At 37.1% G+C, this 27,991-nt stretch overlaps 1 protein-coding gene across 22 annotated transcripts in view; it reads right to left on the bottom strand.

The window, feature by feature from the left end:
* The window catches only part of CADM2 (cell adhesion molecule 2), a 589,213-nt gene that overhangs the window by 276,176 nt on the left and 285,046 nt on the right, over positions 1 to 27,991 (bottom strand). Inside the window, exon 1 of one of the 22 annotated variants that reach the window (XM_069024983.1) lies at positions 21,019 to 21,190. The exons of 20 other annotated variants lie outside the window; for them this stretch is intronic. In XM_069024983.1, coding sequence (XP_068881084.1) covers positions 21,019 to 21,025 — 7 coding nt within the window. In that variant the 5' untranslated portion in view covers positions 21,026 to 21,190. Of the gene's footprint in view, positions 1 to 21,018; positions 21,191 to 27,991 lie in introns of those variants that run through there. One more of the 22 variants, XM_069024994.1, reaches the window with a different exon arrangement.

Below are 27,991 nucleotides of genomic sequence, written 5' to 3'. Positions count from 1 at the left end.
GCTCCCTCAGACACTGTGAAACTTGGAGTGGGAGCACATTGTTTCTAAAACAAGAAATTCTTTGGTGCCAGCATGACTCCAACTTCAGCTTTCTGTAGAAAGCTTCACTCACCATACATGCAGAATGCACTTTAATTTCATCCTTGGGTTGTATACACACATTCCTGGTATTTTTAGAAGCACTTTAAAAGTATAAAATCTATTCCCTATGCCCTCATCAATTTGAAATTACCATTTTAAGGCTGATTAAATAAGGATTAGTGCCAATGTTCTACTTATTAGTCTGTGTCTTCAGCTGGAACTGATGATGTAGTATTTGTCAATAACTAGTTCACAGCCTTAAATTCTACAAAAAGAAACCTCTGCAAGATAGTCCATCTGTCAGAAGATTTTGCAGCAGGCTCCCATGTAGAAGAAACCCATCTATTATGGGATGATACAAGCTTAAAGTGGCATGTATCACAGCTGTTTGATTACTACTGGGAAGATGACTTGCATCCCCCTTACAGCCCTGTATCAGAATCCAGCAGTGATGAATTGAATTTCCCTTGCTTTAGCGTGATGATGGATTACCTCAGCACTATGTACAGGAAAGGTAAAGTCTGGTCCAAAATTAACATCATGGCTAGAAGATGCTGGTCTAAGTAGTGATTTCCAGCACATCTGAAAAGCTGAAAAAACACTTTAAGGACCTTTCAAAAGTTTAAACATGAGATTGTAATCTGGGAATTCTCCATCGGAATAAAGATGCTTATTACACAAGCACTTGGAAGACATGGATCAGGCAGCAGGTTCAAATTAATGAGTTTGCTCACAAGGTCTGACCTCAAACATGCTCTGCTGTCCAGACACACCCCATTCCAGTCACTTCATACATGCATGCCCCAACTAACACAACATCATGCTGTGAACTTAGATCTACATTACTCTGTTGATCTACCAAGTGGGGGGGGAAAAAAAGCATCAAGATTTTAAATCAATGTTACTACACACAAAAACAGAAACAAGAAAACCCCCAATGATTTAAATCTTGCACTGAAACCTCTTGTTTCAACAAAACTATGCTCAACAGTTTCGCATTTCACATATAAATACCACTATTTACTTCAGTTTGTTCCTTGCAGGTTTTACTGCAGTATATTTTTAAGCATTTTGTGGTTTTTTTTCTTTGCATTTTGGGGTTCTCAGTGTAATGGACCTACATATGTTATTACAATACAGAAAATTTTGACTGGTCTCCATTTGTATAGCACTTGCAAGTCATTAAACACAATTAGCTAATTTTAAAACTTCTTTAAATTGTATTGCATATTTTTTGTCATAATTTTTTCATAATATTTTATGGTAGTTACCAAGATTTAGAGGTAAGGTTCAAAGAACAGTATGCATGAGAGGTTCAAATCTTGCTTTCATCTTTGAAAGAGGTTTTGAAAGAGAGAAAAACAGAATAATTTGCTTTAAAATACACTTCCCTTACCTCAAATACTTAAGAAAAGGGAAAAAAACCACACAGAAACCCCACAACTAAACTTGGCATCTTACTTATGCTTTCCTCACTTCTATTCAACTATTTCACTTCCATATCTTCTCATCCTCAGAAAATAAACACCTTTAGAATCCATCAATGCTTTACACTTCAATAAACTTTACAGTATTTTTTTTCCATACATTTTTTGCTCTATGTGTAAAAATGTTTCACTCAAACTTTTTCTCAACCTTTCCTAATCTCTTTCGATTCCCCCCTTTTTTCTTTCTGCATGAATAAAGAGTTCATTTAACATTAGTCATCCCCCCTCCAAAATACATAAATTTCACTAAAATCCCCATAAAATATATTCTTCTTTTTCAGTCAAAGTAAGCCTCTTAATCTTTCTTCATAAATTAAACCTTTAGAGCCTGGTATGATTTCTTGTTCCTTCTCTTTGACCACTGAAGAGAAATTATCTAAGAATCAGTACAGAAAGCATCCGCTTAGGATTTGGTTGAAACATTGCTTGCAATGAGCTAAGAATTCTATCTTTTGAATGTGGATAATGCTTAAAAAACCTTTTTTCTCTACAGTTGCAGTACTGTGTTTTTTATATTGATCTTATGCTGTACCAAGTGGGCAAAGAGAAAAAGAAAACACACCACCATTTTCTTGAAAACCTGCAGCCCATTACCTCCCAGTTAACTATCTTATAGGAAAGAAAGGTTGTAAAACAGATATTCATCATAACTGTTCCTATACAACCCTGCCAAAAAAAGTAATTTCTTTCTTGTGGGGAACCTTTGCTTTCAGTGATCCTTTATTTCACCTTCAGAGAAGTTTGTGTATCCCAAGTCTCTTCCACAGAATGTAAATATTACTCTATAAAAAGTCATAATGCAGTTTTGTAACCTTAAAAAAAACAGCTGTAACATGACATATTTTTTTCCTGGAGCTTTAATTTGATGACCCTGAATTAGAAGTTCCAGTTGAGAAATAGTTAACAGCAAAGAAATTGTGTCTATATGCACGTCAGTACAAGTCTTTGATCGTGATCAAACCCATAGACACCATCATTATATAAATATTAAATTGCCTCCACAAGATCATATAAAGAAATGGTTGCTAAGCAAAATATTCTAAAGGAGGAAATGCCAGACTCAAGGTAGCCTGTAAAATCCAGTTCTTGTATACTATAATACCACTCCTAATTGAAGAGTAAAATGTTAGCTGTCACCACCAGGACTTCTGCATATTGCAGTGAAAAAGATCACTACAAACTTATTTTCATTATTACGCTCACTGTACAGTCCTGTGCCTGAAAACACAAACCTGTATCTATTATGTGGTACATAAAAATAATTATTTTCTTTGTGAACGTTTCTGCCATGTTCTACCGATGTATTTAAGGACTTCACAAACCCCACAAATTTATTTTCAAAAATTCTCTTTCTGGAATGAAGCATTATTCTCGAATCTGTGTTACAGATATGCTCTAAGTCCCAGTGTCTGGCAGTCACATGGAACATCTGTAGGGTGCCCTGGTTTCAGCTGGGATAGAGTTAATTTTCATCCTAGTAGCTGGTACAGTGCTGTATTTTGAATGTAGAATAATGTTGATAATATGCTGATAGCAACTAAAAAGTTGCTAGCAAGTCATGCTTAATCTCAGTCAAGGAATTTTTAGTTTCCCATGCTCTACCAGTGAGAAATGGCACAAGGAGCTGGAAGGGAGCATGACCAGGACAGCTGAACTGTCTGGGCAGGAGCAGCAAGTTAATAACTTTGAGGTATTTAGTTGCTGGCTGTGATTAAAACACTACACAGGGAAATTTATCTGAATCCAACACTCTCAATTCTAGACCTACTCAACATTTCAAACCTTCTTTATGAGCCACAGCCACCCAAAGTAGAAACCCTCCACGTCGGTGCCTATAAGACGCCTGCATGATTAATTGTTTATACATGTTGATTACCTCATTTTGCCTTCATTCTTTCTTAGTCTCATTATTTAATTGCAATGTCCTGGATGGTTTAATGTTGTTTTAAATCAAATAGCAGAAAACAAAATAATTTCAAAACATAGTACACTGAAAAAATAAGTTTTACAGCAGAGCTCTCTTGAACTTATACTCTGGATAGTGAAAAAAACCCCACTCTATCAGTCACAATAAATAACAACACTTTCATGTAAATCCAAAGGACTCCCTTTCCAAGGATTTTGAAATATATTTCAAAACTCTTCAAGACACAGCTATAGAGATAGTGTACGACCCTTTTAACCAAAGATAAAAGAAGCATAAACACCATCAGTTTTGACACCATACCACTGTAATTGATATTACTTTTACACTTGACTTTGCTCCAATCATACTTTCACTTGCCATGCTGCTATACTGCCAGAACACTGGTACCAAACAAACAGAACCACCTTCTGCCTGTACTTCAGTTTGTCGATTTCCCTACCATTTTTCAAATAGTAATTAATAATTTTAAAAGGGCCTAACATGTGCAACTGTTTCATTAGATTAAAGAGCTTTTATTTTGCTCATATACCAACAAAAAAAATGCACACTTAGGGGTACGCTGTAACAAATCTGTTACTGTTGGAAACCAGACAACAGTTCTAAACTAAATTACAGCAAAGTCCATAAAGGGGATTAAATAACTGAATTTTGGCTATTGATAGCACTTTACTACCTGCTAGTAGCATTATGTCTTCACAGATATTTAAAACACATAAAAAGAAAGAAACTGAATAGCATTCCTTTTCAATGTACAATGAACTTGCTGAGAGGCACTGTCATCTTCCATTAGCTTATCTCTTCCCAATAATGCACTTGGGTTTTGTACAGATCCTGAGTAATTTCACTTGTGTGACTGAAAGTGTTTTTGCTCACAGCTACCTTGCAGAAAACTTGGAGGAGCACGACTGTCACAAGTGAAGAGGCAGCAGAAGGGGACATGAATTGTGAATCTGATTCCCAAACCGGATCAGCCGCCACAATCCCCTGCAGCAGGAACCCCCGGGAATGAGCCAGCTGCTGCCAAGGCATGGTGGCATCTCATCATCACTACTAAAGCACAATTCTCAGTCTTTAGTGAGGTATCAAAAGCAAAAAAGGACTGTCATGGTACCACAACACTCAGATGGGTGAGTGACAGTGGCCACCAGAGGGGCAGCAGATGGAGAGGAAGAGGTTCCTGGGGAGAAAAACTGAGTAGACACTCTGGAAGGTGTTCCTGGAAACACACAGAGGGAACAACTTCAATTAAACTTGGGGGTATCTAAGAGATTCCCAGGGTACACAAGAAAAAACAAAAGGGACTCTGAAAGAGAAAAAGCAAATGGGCATGGCCCAGGGGACCCTGCAGCAATCAGAGCATGTTATGGCAGAAATCCTTATGCTGATCACATGCACAACTTCTCTGTCAGACCACCTTTTCTCCTGCAAGGTGTGGAAATCCTTTTAACTTGTAGAAGTCAGTATATGCAATCAAGTCTCCATTTAGTCTCCATGTCACCAACAATGTGTCCTTAAACCATGACAGCAGCATTCGCTTCAGAATACATGGAAGGTCATCTTTTAGTTGGGAGTCTGCTTCCAGAGGGCATCCATTTCCACTGCCATCCTCACTATGAAATGAGAAGATGCAACTTTACCCCATTGAAATTAGTTACTCTATCTTGAAATACCTCTACCTGTATGGTAAAAGTAGATATCATGTACTGCAAAGGCCTTTGCTCTGACACAATAATCATTCTGATGTCTTAGGGGTTTCAGATACAAACATCTGGCAAGTTTCAGTTTTCTTATGACAGAGATCCTGCTGGCACTGTCATGCAGCTAACATGGGTGTATTCCCTCTGGATTTCAAGTTGTCTCTGGAGAGCAGTGTGCTTGTAGGCTCCACTGTTTAATATTACCACCCAGTGAGACTGACTTTGTGCAGGCTCCTTCAGTCTGTAGAACCAAAATGTGAATATAAGGCTTCTCTGAAACATGCTCAGGCTGACAACTGTCTGCATTCTGTATTCATTCAGAGACACAAAACTTACCCTGTTCCTCACAGAAAATTATTGTATTTGAAGACATAATTGGAAAGAAATCCATTCTTCCTAAATACTTACGGGTGATGCACTAAAGATTGATTTTAAACTTTCCCAGGATTACGTCCTCTCAAAAAAAACCCTGGTCCAACATTACTGTCATGTCACACATCAGTGACTGAGTCCTATAATCAGAGGAAACTATTTCCCATCACACCGAGGCCCTGAGGAACATCCCTTACATCATCTGATCCCTGTGTCAAATATTACTTGGAACAGTCCTACCTGAGCTCAGTTTCTGCCCCTGGGACAGAGAAACAGAGCAGATTCTTCTCCATTACCACACATTCTCTTCTTCTACAAGACTTACTTTAGCCAAAATGGGATGCAAAATATAGGAAGTGGTAAAGAAGCCAAAAGCCTCTCCCTTCCCTCTAATCATCTATTCCTGCACTACGTAAACTGACACAGAGTGCAGGGGCAGCACTTTGGCTTCACCTAGTTACACTGCCTTTGAGATTTGATACTTATTCAGGGGTTAAAAAAAACAGAAAAAACCACAAAATCTAAAGAAGAAACCCCAAAGAAACAAGCCCAAAACCTCAGCACATATTCCCCTCAGCAAAAAAAATTTCATTATATTAAACAGAGAGGGAGAGGAAGAGAGAAGAAAAAAAGGAAAGCCAAAAGTCAAAATGAAAAATGGCAGAAAGAATGGCATGGAAATTCAAATTATTTAAAGTTTAGAAATGCAAGGGGAAAGATAAATCTTAGAATTTAGCAGACAGGAATGGTTCCCTAATTCCATCAGGACTGTGAAAGTAAAGCCCCCAGAACATCTGAAATAGGGCCAGTCAGCCACCAGGACAGTTTTCTGGCAGTTGAAACCACAGCAGATGGGGAAAGGGCAGAACTCATCTCCCAGAACAAGCCTCTCAAGTCAACAATAGTTCATAGCTGACTTGGGCAAAGTCAGGCTTACACCCTTTGTTCTGAGCTTCCTCTGCTAACTGCTCACTGACAGCATTAAAGATTAGTGCAATTCTTCTAGAAGTGGTATGTTTATCTAAAAGGGCTGACAAAATGCTCTGGCTAGCAACCTGCTTCCTTCAGCAGAAATTCAAGCTCAGATATTTACCTGTTTGCAAGAAGTTGCTGGTTATTTAAACCCAGAATTTGATTAGAATCAAATTTCATACATGCCTGTCTCTGGGTGAGTCCTATGCAACAGTGTTAGTTTATATGAGCAGCACTTAGGACAAATCTGATCATTCCCATTTAGAATGCTTTGGTTCATATCTGTCAGCAGCCCTGAGAGGCACAAATAGATTGCTTTAAAATGAAACTAAACTGGATATACTCCATGAACACCTGTAGTGCTCTCCAACCTCTGACAGATGCTCCAGTCCACACAACGAAAGCTCTCAAAAAGCCACAAAGCAGGTCCTCAGTACCAGCTCTTTCAATCAACTGCCCCCTTTCTCTAATGCCACTTGATAAGGCAGAAAAGGCCTTTGATTTCACAGCAATAATGTGCACATATTTTTAGTTTGGTCTCTCCTCCACAGTGCTAGAGAAATGCTTTCCAATTTCCACCTCCTCACCTAAAACATTTGTCCTGTACATTGGAGTTGTTAAAGTACATAGCACTGGAAAAATGGAAACCAGGGCTTGGTGATCACCAAAGGAAGAGCCATTTCCCCAAATTAAACTAGGACATTGGCCAAAAGGAACTTGTTAATAAAAGTAGTTCACCTTTTCTTATATTAAGGAGACTTTTTTTTTTTATTTCTGTCCAGGCATTTTTCTTATTATGCATTCAATACAATTGCTAAATAGAACAGAGGACAAGCTATGAAAAGGAATTCCAACTAATATGCATCAAAACACATGAATACAAAACAAATTATTTAAGTACATTTGGAAGTTTAGGAAACTGTTAAATATCTTAAATTCTTGCAGTACTCCAATTTCACCTACATGACTGGTTTTAACTTTTACATTTATGCCAGTTACAACCTAAGAAAATTCTCCCCTTTTCCTCCAGGAAGATCCATTACAACTGCTGCCCACAGACAAGCTCCTGAAATGATTCATATTTAAAACAAACAAACCAACCAACCAACCAAAAAAAAACAACCATAGAAAAAACTTTCATCATCTGCAGTTCACAACTGATTTTCTGTACTTGAGATGGCCTTGAATCAAGCCATGCCCATCATGACACCAAAAACACTGTGCTGAAGTTGGTACACTGCTAACACACATTCCATGAGTAAGTTACTAAGAAAGTCAAGCTACCTGACCTAGGTAAGGCAAGTGATGAAATATTAAATTTTCCAGCACTCTCAGAAGGAGAATGAATAATCATCAAGGAAAATAAAATAAGAGTAAATAAATAAATCCTACCTCTGCATTATAAGACTGAATCCATCAATTGTATTTAAGAGAATAAGAATGCAAATCTGAATCACTCTTCCCAATGCTCTACAACTGGTATTTGTTAGATTCTCACGTATATTTGCACTAGCAATGCTAACTGACTTTTCATTGATCTTCTGGATACTTTCATTTGTATTTTTTAATAAACATTAATTAATGCTTTTAATAAACATTTTAATCCCATTAACATGTTTTTAAAATTTGTTTTGCATATGAAGATAAAACAGGAATTAAATAAAATTTAGTAAAAAACTTCCTCACAGGAAAGTTCTCCAGACTGTATTATCTTTTCTCTTTTCTTACCATGTATAAATCTCAGACCAAAGATGTGTTTTACAACAGTCTGAAGTAAAAATAGATTTGCAATTAGATGGGCAAACACAGAAGAGACATGGCAGAGTTGACAACCATACCTTCATTAAAAACAAACATGCATTTTGCTTTTTCATATGATATGTGAAGAGATGGTTACTGCCAGCTCATCATCTGACCTTTGTTGCTATCATGTCAAGCAAAGGAAGGAAGCGTCTCAGCCAGCAAAGAACCATTTAAAACTCCACAGGTTTCAGGCAACATATTGACAGAAATTACAAGCACTATCTTCCAGTGATTGAGCTCATCTGGCCTCATTGGAAAACACGCCTAAATAAAGAAAAAATCATTATCTGCATTTTCATACTTACTGTGGAAAGACAGAAAATCTAGAGGCTGGGCAGGTTGAAGTATTTTTCTCAGACAGTCTGAGTTTTTCATATACAAAAAATTAATACCTTCACTCTACATTGTTTACTTTTCTTAGATTTACCTTCCTGATACAAACATCTAACCCTCACATCTAGAAACATTATCAATTAACTGCTTCAATTTACCAAGGGCTTAAACACTACTCTTTCCAAAACCCTGCAACACAGCTAGTCAGAAGGATGAATCAAGCTAACAGCCTTATGGTGCATACACCGTTTGGCCACTGTATTTGAGAGTAAAGGTAGCAAATAATCAAACAACTTTACAGGAAGTTCTAGCATTAACAGTATTTCTTCCTACTAAAGTCACATTTGCTGATTCACAACTTTCTGGGGGGAAAAAACCAATGCTCCCCCTCCAGACTGCCTGGTAAAGCATGACTGAAAAAAATTTTAAAAAAGATCTCCAGATAAACTCTCAGCTCCAAAGAATCTTACAAATAAGACTGATCAAAATACAAACAACCCCACAAGGTGTCAAAAATTCGTTTAATGTACAGTCTGCAGTAAAGACCATCTTCCTAAGCAATATTTCACTCCCTTGTACTTCATATTCCCATTAGGCTGTCATTACACATCCTGGGAGATGAAAAGCCATGGATATTCACAGAATTGTGTTCTTTGCCTCAGACTCCCCCATCTGCAGGAGTTCCTTTACTGAAACATGCTTACCTACAGCAGAATGCAGGGGTGTCACTGATAACCAGCTGATAGGCAACAGCTTGCCAAGACAAAGATGCCTCCTTCAACCAGCTGTGTTTCAAGGTATTCTGTGTGTGTCAAACTAAAGTTTCAGAGATAGCAGAAGGCAGGCACACAGCTGCTTGTTCTTTCTTCCAGTAACTTCTTTCCACACTCTGGCAGTGTTAGAATACATCTACATTTCAGAAGTAAAAAGTTAGGACTTGGTTTCAGCAGACTATTGCAGTGTTTTCTTTTTAATTTGAAGAGCTCTGTTGGTTGGTAAAAGATGTATCTTTCCTCAAGTCCTCTGAAAACACCATTTCTCACAGGAAGACACTGTAACAATCACACGACTTTAAGAAGTCACACAGAAGGTACTTTGTGCTTCTGTTTTCAGGCTCTCAAAGGAAACTTTTCCAAGATACTGAAACATACTGGCACTACATAAACAAGGAAAGAAAAAACCCTAAACCCCCGACTTGTTCTATAGATACAACATTACTCTTCATATTTTCAGTCTCTTCCAAACTAGCTATTATGGCCCTATTATTTCAATTTATGAACTGTGGATAAAGTGTGGCAGATACAAGGCATTCCCTAGAAGTGGTTCTTTTTATTTTAGAGTTTACATTCTGTTGTCAAGGACAGAAATAACCATGTTTGTTTGGCAATAATGAAAACTACATTAAGTGTTACAGCTTAAAGCACACTCTGAACATCACAGCATTATTCAGGTCACCACCACAGAACTCGTGCCCCAGATCTTAAAACACCTACATTCACTTCTGTAATTTTCAGAAGCCATGGAAAAATATCCAAATTTTTCCTCTGCTGTACCTACATTTTATAAGTGATTCCAAATTGATAAGAGCCTCAGTCTCTTTCTTTGTTCACAAAGAACACTAACAGTAAGCTAATTGAGGATGGAGACAAACAGAAGCTGAACAGGAATGACAAAAGAGGATTCAACTTAGGATATCCTATGGACCAATAATGAAGAGACACACCTGATGGGTGACACAGACAACCTGAAATCTGTTTTCTCCCAGAAGTAGATGCTGAATTTAGCACAAATAAAAAGTTCAGGAAAAAATAATGAGTAACAGGACTCTGATGCAAGTCTTTGCATTTTGCCAGAGAGCAAAAATAATTCCTTAGACCAGTGAATAGGGTCCTACCAGGGAATGGGCACTTATCTCCAGCTGCACCTACACTGCCTCTGCATTTTGTCAGTTAAAACAGGAAAGCTGCAGATAAACCACATTTCATCTTTCCCTCCACCCTCCTTTCCTTTCTTAAGCAAATCAGATCTACTCTTGAGTATAAAATCAGTGCTGGTTTATGGTTCTCCAAAGGGACTTTTTTTAGGATAAAATAATTGGTACTCCAAGGCCATCAAAAAAGGGAAGCAGCAGCAGGTCCTAATCCCCTTTTTGTATTGGGGTGTGTCAGGTACTGATACCAGAACTGCTGCACAGGAAGACTACAGGAGGATAGCAAGAAAAGAGAGGCACCAGTGGCCTTTGTTGCAATGTACAGAAAACTCACTTCTGCTGCCTAACATCATGAGTGTCAAAATAATATTTTGGCATCAGTGTGTTAAAAAAAATCAACTAAAATAACCCGTCCTGAAAACACAGACATTATAAATGTACAAATGCCTACTGTACTGACATGTTCTGCAGGCACAGGGCCTGAAACTCTAGCCCTTCTTTGATGTATCTTTCTAGGTAGTGTTCACCCCAGGATACCTGAACTTCTTCCTTCAAAATAACTTTTTAATAGAATATGTCAAAGGCAAAACCACCCACACATTACATATATGGTACAAACACTAAACAGGTAAAGACTGATATCATAAAAGGCTTTCCGGTGCAAATTTTGACTAAGAGGAAAAAAACTAAGCCATATTCTATAATTTGATAATGCAGTTAATAAAGAAACAAAGAACCCAAACAAACAAACCAAAAAAACCCAACAAACACAAAATCAAACCAACAACGACAACAAAAAAGCACCACAACCCTATAATATCATCTCAGTACGTGAAACACAGAACAATTGCAAACATCTATGCCAAGGTATGTGGGATAGTTCAGAGCAGCATTAAGCAAAGAAATAAATGCAGACACAAGAGTGTAACTAAAGCCCATCCCAGATTCTCTGTATTTCCTGGCAGGGCAATTTATTTTTAGTGTATTAATTCTCTAGGGAGAGAAAATGACCAAGCCCAAAGTCTTTCACTTATCCCAGCCATGAAGGACATTAACCCTAAGAGTTCTTGACCAGACCACAGCTTGTGATGCTGTTTCTTTTAAATCAGAAGCTCATTCTCTTTAAGAACTGACAGCAGAACAGTTCTGAAAGAAGAAAAGCTGAATAGATTTATCAGTGCTCTTTGTCTGGTTGGGCTGGGGGGTTTGTGCCTTTACATCTCAATAACTCTATTCCTGTAACATGCATGAAGTCATAGTGGGAGAAATCTGTTCTCCAGCAAAGCAATTTCTCAATAGTTTTGCAATGCTATGGTTATGCACAAACATAAGCATTCACATAGAGTTCGTGGATTTATTATTTCATCTTCTGGCACCATAATTTCTTTCAGCATAAAGAGGCTAATTTTCTTCAAATAGGCCTTTATTGTCATTCACATAAAAAGCTAAGTTGATTTAAAAAACTCTACTTAATGAAAAATTAAATTATTCAAAAGGGTAAAAGAATATATAGTGTACAGGGTCTATTCCTACATCAGCAGCAACTGCACCTCCAAGAAGGTCAGAGAATACTGTTCCAGAAAACAGAAGCTACACGCTAAACCCTTTTCTGAGAGTACACTGATTATTACAGATGTATTCAGCATCAACAAAGTATCTAAGAGCAACTTAATTTTCTTCACCAGTGACATGGAAACACAGTTCAATGAATAAAACTGAATTGCTGAGGAGAGTTTGTGGCAGACACTGAAAAAAGATGCTGTTTAAAAATAAATAAATAATTCCACCACTTATTCAACCCTACTTCCTTGCATTGCTGGCTTGGATAATTCCATGCTTAGTATTTCCTTCCACATATGGTTCTTGGGTCTTTTACTGGGGCAAGCAGGCATGTGATGCATTTGATAGGTACAAGATTCTTCCCCCAAACTGCAGCATTATAAGTCTGCTGATCCTTCCTTGACAAATGTTTTTCTTTGGCATTTTATCACTGGTTGAAACAAAACCTTCTCACAGTCCCAGACATCTGATACTCACAACCTTTTTGCCACTGTGTCTTTGCACCCTGTGCAGACGTGAACTTAAAATATTACAGGTAAGATTTAATCCCTTTTGGAAAGTAATGAACTTTTGGTCTTCTCCATCACTTTGACCAGGGGCAGACCAGAATACAGCTCAAAACTTATTTCTTCTGTGTATGAAAGAGCTTTAGCTGCTAAATATTTGTCTATTAAATAGACAGGCTACCTGCTCCTCCTGTTGTACCCTATTTCCTCACTTAACTGAAGTAAAATCTACAGACCTGCACTCTTCTAAAAACAGTTGAGAGTAGCCTTAGGATATTAGAGTCTCAAACCATTAAAATTTATTACCACATCATCACAGGATAACAGAAAGAAAGCAAAACCAACTTTGGTAAGCCACACATGCAAAAAAACCAGAAACCAAACCAAGACACAGAGAACTGTAACTTGACCTCACTTTCCCCCAGGCTCATTTTCTACTGTGGGGAAATAGCTGGCCATCAATTTGGAATTCATGGGAAGATTAGGGACAAAACACTCCATAGGCAAGGCAGGAATGGTAACTCTATCCAACTCATATATCATGCACAGTTAGCGATTGTTTACTTGGCCTTTACAAACAGGCCTGGCTAAAAACCAAACAAAATTGAATGAAAAATGAATAAAGTTTTGTTCTGACAAACATTTTATACTCAAGAGATCCAGTTTATTTTGATTAAAATTAAATTTTAAAGACCACCTCTTTCCAAAAATGAACTGGTTTCTATGAAGGCAACATACCTAGAGGGATATCCTTGAAAGGACAAGTCATACAGACAGGGATAAAGATGCCATCTGTACATGAGACACTGTAAACATATTTCAGTTTAATTGTATATTTTACTGCAGATACTAAAAATGAAGGCCTTATACAGAATACTAAGCCTAGTGAAACAGATGAAGAATTCTACTTTATGCAGTCATATCTTTCACGTGTTTTGCTTTGCTTTCTCCAGAAATGCCCATACAAACCATGGTCCCCTAAAAGTTAAAATAAACCCCAACCAACCAACAAAAAACCAAAACAAAACAAAAATCCAAAAATAAAAAAAAAGAAAAAACAAAACCACAAAAAACCTGAAACAAACAAAAAAACCCACCAAAAAACCAGAAAACACACCTAACCCCCCAAAAAACCCCAAAGAAATAACAAAAAAAAAAAAAAACCAAAACCAAAAAACAAACAAAAAACCCCACCCAAAATCTATAATAGAGACTATATAGCCTTCATTTTTAAATTATTATATTTAATGCCAGGACAAGTTGTTAGTAATACTCTACTGTGAAGCAAAAGCAAACTATGGGCCAGATTACCAACTTCTCTCCGAAGACTTGTTTGTTGTTATACAGTCTTGTTGCTTTACAGTCTGGAAAGTTAATATAAATTTATTCAACAAGCCATCTATGTTGCAGAACATGTTTAGAGAAAATAAAAAAAATACTTTGATATAAGTAAAAAACCTGCAAACAACCCACACTTATTTACTGGAATTTTGTCCCCCCTGTCCCTTGAGATTCACGATTCGTGCAGTCAGCAGCATATTACAGAACTACATGACAATAAAAAAAGCTGAAATATCAACCAAATAGCCCAGGCATATTTCTTGAGCAGTGATGAAGTGTATTCATGAATAAAAACCTTGCTTCATTGGACTAAGTTTGTTCTTAGAAAGTAGGTCAAAATATATTCACATGGACATAGAGCAGCAATCTTCTAAGGCTGGAAATGCCAATGCCTATCTTGGTTTGTAAATCTCCAGGCAAACTTCTATGTGTAAACAGGTATCAGGGCCTCTCTGGGAGCTGCAGAGCTCCCAGGAATCAAGCAGAAGCAGTGATCTATTCCAGCAGCAGAATGAAAATGTTAAACTAATACATTTGTGCTATGTGTTTGCCATTTTACCTTTTGCAGAAGGGACAATAAGATCCATATACTGTCAACAGAGTATAAAATAGTAATAAAAAGTAATGTTTTCATTAATTTTCACTGCTTGCAAACACTTATTATAACCTGTTTATAATTATGAACTTATATGTTTGTAAGCATGAATGTACAAACAGGAAGTTAAAGAGGACATTGCATCATTGTACTCCTCCTTACAGCCTGATGAGCTTGTCTCATTTCCCACCTTCCTCCCTACTATTTCTCAATACCTCCTACCCTGCAATCTGCTTTCAATGTTTTTTCTCTGCTGGCACTTTGCCTTTCAACTATCTGACCTTACTGTTCACACAATAGAATATCACATTCCAAGAGCAGTCACTTCACATTACATCTTAATTCCTAGTGCTTCCTAATGCAACTGTTTTTCTTTCTAGAAAATACTTCAAGAGGGGTAAGCAAAGAATCAGTTTGAACACCTTCCCAAGAAAAGCAGAGAGTAGGCAGGGTTCTCATCTACTTCCTAGCTTCCAATACAAACATGATTGGTACAGGTGGGTGCCTAATTTCACTTTACTCCCAAAAGAGGTGTGGGGTAGAGCAAGGAGAAACAACTGCAAAAAGTTTAAGTAATTTACTGGCTGACATACTTTGATAAATACACACATCTACTGCATTATTTCAGGGAAAGGTTAGGAAGAATGAGATGAGTGCAAGAGGGAAAAATTGTCAAAATTTATTACCTCAGGCAATATATAATAATTAAGGGTATTTAATCAAGTAAAGGATGTGGCAGCTACAGATTGTGTGGATTTGTTTTGTTCGGAAAATAACTTTCTTTGGTAGAAGTCTTAAATCCAGTTTAGGCTGTTTATGCATTCATAAACTGAGCATTTCATACAAAGTGAAATCTTAATTGTCTTAGTGTTTCCTGTGTTTAAGTGCATTCCAGTACATTTAAAGAGTAATTCCATAAAGAATAAATTATATCCATTAAGTGACTTTATTGGACATACTTGAAAGATAATATGATTGCTATAATTGATTTTTTTTGCACAGTTTTGATGAAAGCCAATTTAGTATTGAGTTCTCTCTAGAACTTCCTGATTTTAATAGTGCACACTTTGATAATTTTAAAAGAAGTACTCATTAAGTCCATTTGTCTAAGATTTTAATAAAATATGAAGGACTATATCAGCATGATCTATGTTCATTGCATTAAGTGTCATTTGCATTCTGGACATGTCTACAATGCAATATTCATATTTATATTCAATAGTAAGTATATTCTGTAAAGCTGTGTAGATCTACCCATTCATTACAGGCAAAGCCTTAGCATAGAATACATAAGAAAAATGAGATTCAGGTGGTCTGTCTCTTTCCTGACATTCCAGGTGGAAAAGTAACAGCAAATGAAAAACAAAGCCAAAAACATAGGAATAGACAAAAGCTCTACATGTTACATTTTTTGAAATACAAATAACCTCATGTATTTTATACTGACTTTATTACAAAGCAAAGTTCTGTCAGCAGAGCGTGCCATATCTCCTTCAAAGTCTTACAAGCACATAGAGAAATAAAAGTAGAAATACCAAACATAGGGGAACACAGCCATCCTAAACTCTCATGATTCATACAGGATAACACATAATACATCACGTCACAGTTTGATTCCTTCTCTTGACGCAGCCACCACCACTTCTAAGCCTTAGAAGTTCTCTTTGGTTACAAACAACACTGGACAGTTCCATATTTCAATTCCAAATTACCCTTCATTTACAGGCTTGGGGGGAAGTTTTCTGAAGAACACAGTGAGTAACATAATCCTAAACTCAGTGACAAAACTAACAACCTCAGTTAAAAAAAAAAACAAAAAAAAACCAAAAAAAACAACAACAACAAAATAAAACCAAAACACCAAACCCACCCCCCTCGCCCCCCCAAACCTTTTAAGCACATTGTTGAGCCTTGCTACTTAGAACTGCATAGGTCTGCTGCCTTACCACATAATAATTTTAGTTGGCAACTTTACTTTTCAGGCTAACAGACACTTGTTTTATGCTGTGCTTCTGCTAAATTAGAGTTGGAGAAATATATTCCACTCTCATAATACTCAAAGCTGTAAGCAAAGCCAGTTTAAAAAAAAAAAAGGAAAGTAACTAACTTTCTGCAGGATTTCATTGTTCAGCTGAATGGGCTATAGCTGAAATGATAGATGTCAATTTATGCTCCTGTGTTGTCAGACATAACACCAGTATCCTTAGATTCATGAAACTCATTGAAACCAATTTTCAGCTCCTATCAGTCATATCTGGAGCTGCACTAGTATGATGCTGGGCACTGAAGTGTAGCAAATACCTTGAGATAGTCAGAGAGTAAAAAATATTTACTGAACTGATAAGAACAATTGGTCAAGCCATTAGTAACGTCTCAATGAAACTAGGCCTTGTTTTATTATTAAAAAAAGAATTTAAAATTATTGAAAATGTACTTTTTTAACATTTAACATTTTACAATATATATGTATACACTATACAGTTTTAATTGTTGCCTAAAATACATAAATGCTAAGTTCTGTTCTAATCTGCATTGAAATTCTTCAACATAACAAGCAGGTTAAATTTTTGTGGGTTTTTCTGCTTTTTTCTGTTGTTTGGCTGTTTTGTTTTTTTTTTTCACCACCCACCATGCAAGCCAGCTGAGATTGGATTTATTAAAATGCTCTTCTGTGTACAGTACTATAAAAACCTCAGAGTGCAAGACACATTCAATTTCTGAATGGCTTTTCCCCCCCATTTTTCCTTGATACAGTTAAAGACTACAGAAGCTGAAAAATACACAAGAGAAACAAAAATAATTGACTTAGTTATTCACTCAATATCTTGCTGAGAAAAATGGCCTAAAAAAAATTGCCTACCAGATTTTATTCTGCAAGTGCACACAGTTCTGATCAGGTCTATATCCTGATTGTGCCAACAGATGTACAAACACAGGCTGATCCCTTGAAGGGCCTAGGATGTGTTGTAACAGCAGCACAGAGCAAGCAGTCATAAATAAACACAGGGAACTCAGAACTAAGGACAGCAAAGGGAGCAAGCACAGGAAGGACAAGCAGTAACTGCATATGTTTGCACAGAAAATGACACAAAAAGTCATTTTTCTTATAGTCCACAATGATTAGAAGATAGTGGAAACTAATACACACCAGAAATCATCTTAAGTTTTGCTCAAAATTGCTGCAGCCATAAGTAGGTAGGAGAGAGAAGAGAAAAGGAAGGGATGTACAGAAGTTGAGATGATGTGTTCACAGGTGAAATTATACCAAGATGTGTAAGTTGGCAATCAGGCCAGAAAAATATGGAGGCAGAGGCTGTGGAAATGAGGTAAAACTGACCCAGCCAGAAACTTAGCTGCTAAGCAGAGAAGCAATGACAGAGCTCTGGGGCACCAGACAACGAGGAGGCATATACAAATAGAAGCAGAGGCTCAAGCATCAAGCCCAAGTTTTTCCTGTTTTGTCAGGTTGGGGAAAAAAACCACAACTATTTCAGCCAAATTCCAGTTGCATTGGTAAACTATGCTGCCCACCAAGACCAGACCTTTTTAGGCCTAGTATTGGATCTCCATGAAGAGTTTTGGGGATAGCATAAGCCAGGAGGTAGCAGATACCTTGATTCCAAATAACGCATGTGACCCTCCTCCCCCCCCTTTAAGAAGGATATCATGACCATTATTCAGAGCCATCTTTGTCAATAGACATGACTTATTCAAAAAAGAAAAAGTCATTTAAATCTAAGTGTGAGCTACAAGAAAAAGGCATGACAACATACTAACCCCACCATTTCAGACTATGCTTAACTATCACAACCAACAAAGACACACTTAACACCTCCAGTGACTTTGCCCAGCACATCATGAGGAACTCTCAGAGCTCTATTTTTACAAAGAAAGGGCACAAAAAAAACACCAAACAAAACAAAAAGCCCAAAACAAACAAAAAAACCAACCAACCAACAAACCACAAAATAACAGCTATGCAAAACAATTGCTTTTAATGGCCTGACAGCCTCTCACTTAGCATGAGAGAACTGACTCTGCAAGCTCCAAGACCTCTGAAATGGGAAAGTGAAATATCACAAGGTAACACAAGTAATTTCTGCTCAGCTCCAACTCCAGGTTCAAACCTGTAAGACTGGTAATCAAGTATATTCTACGAGATTAGTTCATATCCTTGATTTTGAAAAGATGCTTTCCTCTATTTACATATACCATAAAACAGCAGTTTTAATTAACCCATCATTTCACAAACAAAAGACTCAAAGTTACTTGTCAAGCTTGGTACAAACTTCTCAAAAGCTATGATATTTCAACATATAGCTTGTTACAAGCTTTGCATGAAGTCCAAAGACTGAAGAATCACTTTGCAAAAGCACAGAGGTATTAGAGCCCTTCCTCTCACTTTTTCCACACAGCCTCTGCAAGCAGGCCTTGTCAGCACAGGCAGCTGTGCCTATCTGTGCATGCTGTGAATGACAGCCAGCCAGGGGAGATTAAAAAAAAGCTTATTGTTTAGAAAATTAGGCCTTTTATTTGATGGATTAGTATTTTCACTTAAAGACAATCATTTGATAGTTCACATACATCATCTGTAGAAGTGGGTTAAGAAGAGTATCTTTGTGCCTAAGCTGAACACAAAATCTCTGCATACATCTCCAAATATAAACCAATTTATATTTGCAAAAAAAATTCTTAACTTGACATTTACCGCTCCTTCTTTCTTATTTTTGGTATAAGTAATAAGCAAAAGTAATATGCTGTACATGCAACTGACAAGTTAACTCCTACAGTATATAATGTACTTCTCTAATAATAATTGTCTAAACAATAATTGTCAGCACCAAAATACACGGTAATGATGCCTTGTGCCTTTACCACAGTATTGGAGGATTTTTCTGCTCTCCTGATATCAGAAAATCCCAGTCCAGTATGGTTAAAACACTGTCTATTAATAAAGGCTAGTTCATGCTTTTAGTTTTCCTGTGGTTAATATATTAGGAACATCAATCCTGTGGCACCTATAACAAACACACAAGTAACTCAAAGTACATTAACACAGATATGGATAATTATTCTTTAACAAGTTCATTGATCGCAGTAGATAGGCTCAGCTAATTACCAAAAGAAGGAGGCCCATGGCAGGATAAAAAATAAAATGTGTGCCTCAAAATACTTCTGCTTTCAATGCTGTCACATAAAAGTTTAATAGTATAAATTGCTTCACCCACACACATTGATGTGCCCCAGCTTACTTCAGAAAAAAAATGTTTCTACCCAAGCCTTACCTTCGGCAGTCAATTCTAAAATGAAATGGAAACCTACTTCATACATCTTGCAACAGGTGCCAAAGATTGAAAATCTGCTTGTACAGATTTCAGCCCCAGCAAAAATACTCTGGAAGTCTTGATGAAAGACTTTTTGGTTCTGGGGGAATGCTGGCCTACTTCACTAATGTTTTACAGATTTTTTTTTTTCCCCCCCCCCTAAAGTAAGGGGCCCACAGTTTCTTTCAAAGAAAACATAGCTAGTTTTCATTAGGTTATTTGCAATGACATAGTTCTCATTTATACAGTTATGAGTTAACATTTGGACACAAGCAGGCAAAAAGGAAGGGCACTCAGAAAGCTGAAATGAGAGACAAGACTGTAGGTGAACATCTCCTTTCACGAAGAGTGACTAGGAGCTAAAGAATAAAGAATAAGCCTTGGAAGAGAGAATAAATAATGGTTAAAAAATAAAGAGTAGAGAATCTTTAAGTCTACATTTCCCTTTCCTTGGTGGACAGACATCCAGGCCCCTTTCAGAAGAACTGGCTGCATCTCAGTTTTTCCCCAAAGGAACAAGGAGCGGCCAGTCTTTCATGCCAACAAGTAATAAGCAGGTACAGAGGGGAGGACTGTAAGAATAGCACAGCTTTTAGTAGCTTTCAGTCTGAGGTCTAAGGATTCCCCAGATCTAAGGACAGTTTTTTTCTGTCAAGAAACCCCTGATGAGTTGTGAGGGTTTTTTCTTGTTTGGTTGGTTTTTTTTCCATTATCTACCTGGTTTATATTTTTTTCCAATACAGCCAGATTTTGATCATCCACAATACTCCATAACAACAAGCTGTAACAGCTTTACTTTAATCTAAAAAAAGGTACTCTCTTTTGTTTTTTTATCTAATTTACCAATTTCTTAAATAACCAAGGAATCATCATTCAGCACCTAAAGTAAACCATAAAGTTTAATTCTAGTATTATTGCTTCTTCTTAAGGACTCACTATTTTAATATTTCACTCTTGTTACAGCTCCTGCCTCCGTCATCTTTCCTTTCCAGCCCATTCCACAGAAAATATATTTTCCAAGTATTTTTCCCATTCTACATCTTCCTTACCCATAAGCACATAATCCATCTAAATCTATAATTTCACTTACCAAGCATTAAACCTCCAGAACGCACAGATTAATTGGTAGAAAGCTCTTAAGATGACAACAGGCTCAGCCCTTAGCCCAACACACACAAAGCAGCTCTGAAGAAGAGCTAATGCCTCACTCCTAGGGGCACACACCTTTTGTAGTGACCATGCAAAGCACTAGGGCACCATCCCCCTCAGGTGTTTCCTATCACATTTGCCAAGCTGTTGTAATCCCTCCCTGGAACACTGGACTGCACTGCCTCACACACACGAGGCTGGATTGCTCACAGGTACTTCCTATTAACTTCAACAGACACAGGATTAAAGTTGTAAGGACCTTCCACCTTTGCCATTTTATTTCTTCCTCCTGTTGAGTTTTATTGAACTACACGTCCTGAAAAGGTGTATGATATGATTAGGCAACTTAAATTCTGTGGTAGTGAAAGCTGGGGTTAGGATTTTTGTCTGAGTATTTTTTGACAAGCATGTTAAGATAATTTCCACAGAGCGAGTTTTCAGCCTGTTTGCAGGGGAAAGAAGGGCAGTAGCCCAATTGACAATCAGCTTGAGGCAACTGAAAAAAACCTGGGAAGGCTACCTCCAGTTATCATTTCTTTGAGGCTGCGTGAAGGGACTACCTTCAATGTATTACTACCTTGATTTAGGTGGTAATTTGAAGTAAAACAAAACCAGTCCAAGCCCCAAAATATTTAAGGCACAACAGACATGTTCTAGGGTGACTTGCTATCTAGCTTGCTATCTTGCTATCTAGTTTTCAGAACAGGATGAGAACATTCCTAATACAATCTGGAATTCCAAATATAGAAAAAAAAAACCCACCAAAGATTAAAAAAGGGAGAGAAGGAAAAAATCTAATTATGTGATTTCATGATGAAATAATGTAAATAGTAGTACTGAATGGCAACATTGGCCTCAAGTGACAAAGCTGCTGTGCAGCTCTCTAACCCAATAAAGTTGTCACCACTGCTGGGTGACTCTCCAAGGCCTGAAGACAGGGACATGTTGCTCTAGGCTTGTTCTAGGCTCACCTAGAGCATTATTTTAGCATAATAAACTGTGACAGCAACTCTCTAATTATCAGGTAACTCCCACTTGATTTGGTTTAGCTTTGTACAACGGTGCAGTGAACTCCCCCTGCTATTGATATCTTGAAATATTTTTAGCATTAATGCAAAATAGTAGCTAGTTGTTAGTCCTCATCTAGCAAGCTATTTATTAATCTAGCAGAAAAATGCAGATAGAGGAGTGAAGTCATTAAATGAGAGCAGAGGCTTTCAAAGTACAGACAGAACACCCAGGACTGTAGAAAAAATACTTGGTAATCAATTACTGGTCACTAATGGATGCAAACTGGATCTGGATCCTAAGACAAAAATGAACAAGAATAGAATACCTGTAAAACATATAATCTAGGATGTAATGCAGGAATGTAAACCAGTGGAAAAAGGGGTAAGGTGTACAGCATGTTATACAACAAATGTTAAATCAGCCTCAAATGAACTCTAGAGAGAGGGGGAAATAAAGCATTTATAATACACTTGTCCTAGTAAAGGGCACAGAATGCTGGTGACTCACTGCAACCCACTCTTCCCTCCATTCCTGCCTGAACCTGTCACGGCCCCAGAGGGAAAGGGGATGGCAAATGTCCCATCAGAGCACAGCAGGCGTAGGAAGTGTGTGTCACCATTTTACACATATGATTATTGAGACTGCAATGCAAAACTCTTACAGCAAATTGCCAGAGTTAATCTTGATTTAGACACGTCAACTGCTAGACACTACATGTGTCTCACATGCTTCCAAGAGCAGGGTAAGGGTTTTTCCTCCTTCCTCTCTCTACCTTTTAAACAAGTCTAAGCTCTCTTCAGCATGCATTTGCCTTGAAGCTGAGCCACAGATAAACCATTTTCATTTTAGCTAAACATCTCAGATTGAACCGAGTGTCTGTAAGGTCACAACACTCAATGCTTCAATCCCAAAGCCAAGCATTGAAATATAAAAACTCTTAGTCACACCTGAGGGATACATTCAAGTGTCAGCATAGCTGACAGCTATCACGAATCCAGAACATGACTAGGCCAGGCAATACTCTTATTTTAATAGCACTGTACAGATGTCCTAAGAAACACTGTCCACATTTTTACAAACACTTAACAAGCCAAAATTAGAAATAATAGGTCTGGGGGTTGTTCTTTGTTTGTTTTTTTTTTAAGCTTTGTTTATACACTTTTTGCTACTGCTATTCTGAGCCCACTCGCATCTTGAATAAAGGCAGTGAAACAGACTTATGAAAACAATGCAAAATATAACTCACTTCTGCTCATGGGGTAGCCACTGCAGGGGTAAACTAAAGCCATCTGTTTGTTACTATTCCTGCCACTGTGGGACCACATACACACTTCATTGTTTCCCATGTACAAAGCACAAAATTATCAGACATGCTACAGCACCTATTTTTCTTTCTGTAGAAAGAAGAAATCCTCTATTGGAACAGGGCATGTCTGAGATCAGGAGTGGAACACCGTGAGCACGGTTGTGCAGTCTATGTCCTACCTGGCATGTGCAATGAATGAAAAGGCCCCTTCATTTTTCATCAGTGTCTTAATCTGCACAAGTATAATTACAGCACTCCTCAGTAATGGTAAATACAAATTATTCTGTTCTGCAAGACAAAGATAAGCTCATTTTTATGTTTCAACAAAAAAATGAATGTATGATTGTAATGAAAAGATATTTATCCCAATTTAAATGGTAGGATTGTATAACGACTTTTGAAATACCTGCACAGAAATTGAATGTTTTCCAGTTCAGCATCCTAACAGTCATCTTATAAAACTACAGCAGAGACAAAAGAAAGGCTTTTAAAATTTGTTACAATACTCTTTAAAGGCCAAAAATGATCAACCATAGGTCATTTATACTGTTTTATTTCCATTATAGCGTATCCTTTGGACACGGAAAATTATTCAAGTGACATCTGTCTTATAATTTACCATTACACAACCACCACTGTGATTTGAAAGTTGAAGACAAAATGACAATCTATTTACTAGCTTAATTAGTAAATAGTTCAGCTCATATGTTCTTGCTTAATTACAGCCTTCTATACCACTGTTTAATTGAAAAGATATAGGAAAAAAAATATCCAAAGTGTCTGAAATCACCATGTTAGAGAGTGGAAGCCTTTTGTATTCAAGACAGAGCAGCCTGTTGCATAATACTTTTATTTTTTTGGAAACAGCACGAGTTTACTACTGCAGACCCAGCTAGCAAGTAAGAAACTTCTGAGTTTTAAATTCTTGAGTGTCATGCTTTGTTCAAGAATTATTTAAATGGAGATTTGCTACAGTTTACAGTTTATAAACTAAATCCCAAGGAGTCCTACCTAATCCTCATTTTTTTTTCTTCTATAGCTAGCAAACAAGTTTCAGTCGAGGTAATGTGGTTACAATCTATTTGTATATATTGTTTATCACAACAAATAACATTTATAACAATGCACAGAGCAAGAAAAATACATTTTGGACTAGTTTTGTATGTTTATTCTTCCTGAGACAGGAAGTCATTTACTCTGCCTTGCAGAACATTTAATCCTTTTTACCATTCAGATCCAACAGGATTTAAGGACATACAACATCTCATGGGGCAGGGCCTGAGAGCATTCCAAGGCAAACCCCATCTTAACCAGCTTTACAGCCCCAGCAGGGCTCCACTTCTGGGATGATTTTATCTGTTATTTTTAGAACTGATAATTACTCATTCTGACATACTAATTTCTAAAAACTGGCAAAGAAAACTGACAAGTATACGAAATATTCTACTAAAAATTAGGAGAGGGAAATGATTGCTTCCTCTTATTTTCTAATTGTGTATCAGAGTAGGACTGTTTTGTACAGAGGACAGTATTTCTTCACATTCACCATTTCTTCACATCCCAGTCTATCTGTGGGTTGCATTTGATATGAACCACCCACTGTGCACCTCCTGTTTCAAACCTTTTGTACAGGCATTGGTTAATTCTCCCTTTTGTGTGCAGTTTTAGACAATATTCCACTTGAATTGGATACATAGCTCTGTATTCAGTTTTCTAAACCATAGCATTGAGTACATTTAATTTATCCTTATTTTAATTTTGCTAAGGAACAGATGTTTAGTAGGCACAGGCTGCCTCACAAGAAGGGGAAAGGAGGAGAGTCAAAGTCGTTTTAGCTCCCTTGCTGAATTGAACAACAGAAAAAAAGAACTGAGCTAAAATATGGGGAAAAATCAAAGTAAAAATCCTGGTGTAACCTCAGTAAATCAGCAGGTGCTTAATTGCTTAAAAGGAATTAAGGAGGTGACAGACAACAGGTTTATACTAGACTTTCCCAGCGTGGCACTGAATTTTGAAGAACACCTTGATCAAATCTCTTGTGTTGGGGAAGGCCAGCATTAAAAGGGAGAGTGTTAAAATCTGAGCAGATGCAACAGGAATACACAATCCCTACTCTTTGAAATGTGCTTTGCTGAAGCAGAAGCAGATGGAGCTGCTGCATCTCCATCCCATAAAGATTATACCATCACTACCTGACCAGCCTGAGCTCTGGACCTTGTCACATATGTGCTGCTGGGAAGTCATTTGTGAGAAGGGAGCATGGGGAAGGAGGGCAGGAAAAGGGATCTGTCTGCCCACACACAACAGGTTTGTGCTCTCTTGTCTGTCTTGAAAAACCACACTGTACCTGTACTAATCTATAAAAGGATTGGGAATCTAGAAGTGACACATTTCCACTGGTTATTGACCAACAGTTCATATGGAAGGGATTCAAAACACACTGTTCACATTACACTATACTTAAATTATTTCAGATTTCAAAGTATAAATAAATCTGCCTCTTTTTGACACAAAATCTCTTTGGCTGAGACTTTTCATTCCTACCTTCATGCTTTGTTTGCTCATCACATTAAAATTTCTATTTTTTTTTTACATAGAAAGGCAAAAACAAAGCATAAAAGATATTTACATAATACTTTACATAACAAGCTCCTTTTGAGAAATGAGAATATTAAAATTTCAAAAGTACAGTCACAGCAAGTGGTAGGCGAGCAACAAAGATAAATCAAATCCTATTTCTTGCCATGCTGTGAAAAGACGGCTGGCTTTTAATCATCATGATGTGCCATATGTAAATTCCATCAAAGAAGAAGTTTGGTAAATGTTATATTTCATAACCACAGGGAAGGAAGCTATTTATACACACCAATTAAATGATATAATTTAGTCCAAAGCCATTAATAATAAAACTATTAATCTAGGTAGACATTACTTTCATATGGAGGAGTTTTCAAAATAAACTTTTTCAAATGCATATTTAACTAAGAAAACATTATATTTTTTCCTACTCAAGGTCATTTTAACTTCTCATCTTTTCAGTGACACAAGTAAGTTGTTCCAGAAAGAAAATAATGCACAAAGCACTCAAACCTAGAATCACTTTCTCAAAAAACTGGAGAATGTTTCAGTCAGCAGCTGTGTTTTATTTGTGGTTAGAAATCTATACACGCATGTATGAAGCTTAAATGTTAACTCATGTTGGGTTTTGCCAGTCTCAGGAAACACTTGGAGATGCAACTGTCTTGAACAGAAGATTGCAGTGAGGCCTAACACCACAAGCATGCATTTGCAAGCCTCCAGTGGAGCAAAGTACCCATCACAATAATACTACAATCATATTAGAAAATTGTACATCACTTGCATTAGAAGAAAGCAAACTAATTTGAAAACATTAAAAGTCATTATGTTTCACAAAATTCATAGAAAGGCTGCAATCATCTATGCCACAGTAACTCAAACTTTGGAGTAGAATAGTTTATCTGCCCCATCTCAAACCAGTATGGTAAACTGAATCTAGAGGTTTAAGCTCCCAGCACTGGACTAACGCTTAAAAATATGGTTTTCTCACAGAGAAGATGCTGAATTCAACCAGTTTTAAATGGAATTCTACAGCAAAGAATGAGAGATAGCTAATGACTGCTGGAAGAAGCCTTCTTGCAATAATGGAACTGACAGGCTATCACTGGATACCCCAGGAAAGACACAAGGATACAGTATTTTACTTTTCCATGTACTAAAGGCATGAAGGAATTTATTTCTTCTTAATAGACATCAAACTTCAGACACAAAATTTCTAAAAGCCCACAGCAAAGCATCGACTTAAAAAAAACCCTCAAACCAAAACCAACAATCCCCTCCCCAACTTTCCAGACATTCAATACGTCATTTATATTTTGCTTTATCTATAAAAAACCCCTCAAATCTAGTTCACAGTCTCACCAGAAAATTTACAGAACCCTGCGTTTGTTTTCCATGACACAGGGAAAAAAAAAACATTTTCAGTTACAGACTTAAAATCAAAGGTTTTATTCTAATAAATTTTGTGAAGGGAGCAAAATATCTCCATATTTTCAGCGCACTCAGCAATGTCTGTGTGCATAAACTGAGACCTATCATATTGGTCTAGTGATTAGGAGAAATTTAATGCTTCACCTCTTTGTAATATTTATTGTTTTAAGTAGCGAGTAGATTGAATGGCAGGTGACATTTCCTAAGATTTAAATAAGGTAAGAAATTAAGCAAATAAATATATTCATTTTCTAAAGTATAATGAGTCATTTGCATAGAAAATGCAAGAGTCTGGAAATATCAAATGAACTCCAAATACCTGAAGACATCATGAACTCATTTTCTTACATTTCTCTGTGTATGCATGTGTGCATATATATATATGTGTATATACATATACATACACCCACTGCAGAGAGAGATTTTAAATCCCTGAAATTCTTGCTATTTTATGCAGCAGTTTGGATTGAGCAAGAAATAATGCTTTCCCCTCCCCTTCCATGGATCATAGCATTTAAGATACCAGAGTGCAGCTTTCTGCAGGGAACCTACAGAGCTCCTTATATATCACAGCTGCAAGGGCAGCCTT

The sequence above is a fragment of the Aphelocoma coerulescens genome, chromosome 1, assembly GCF_041296385.1.
Source record: "Aphelocoma coerulescens isolate FSJ_1873_10779 chromosome 1, UR_Acoe_1.0, whole genome shotgun sequence".
Lineage (NCBI taxonomy): Eukaryota > Metazoa > Chordata > Aves > Passeriformes > Corvidae > Aphelocoma > Aphelocoma coerulescens.
The sequence above is the reverse complement of the archived record's forward strand: the minus strand, read 5'-3'. Positions and strand labels throughout refer to the sequence as shown.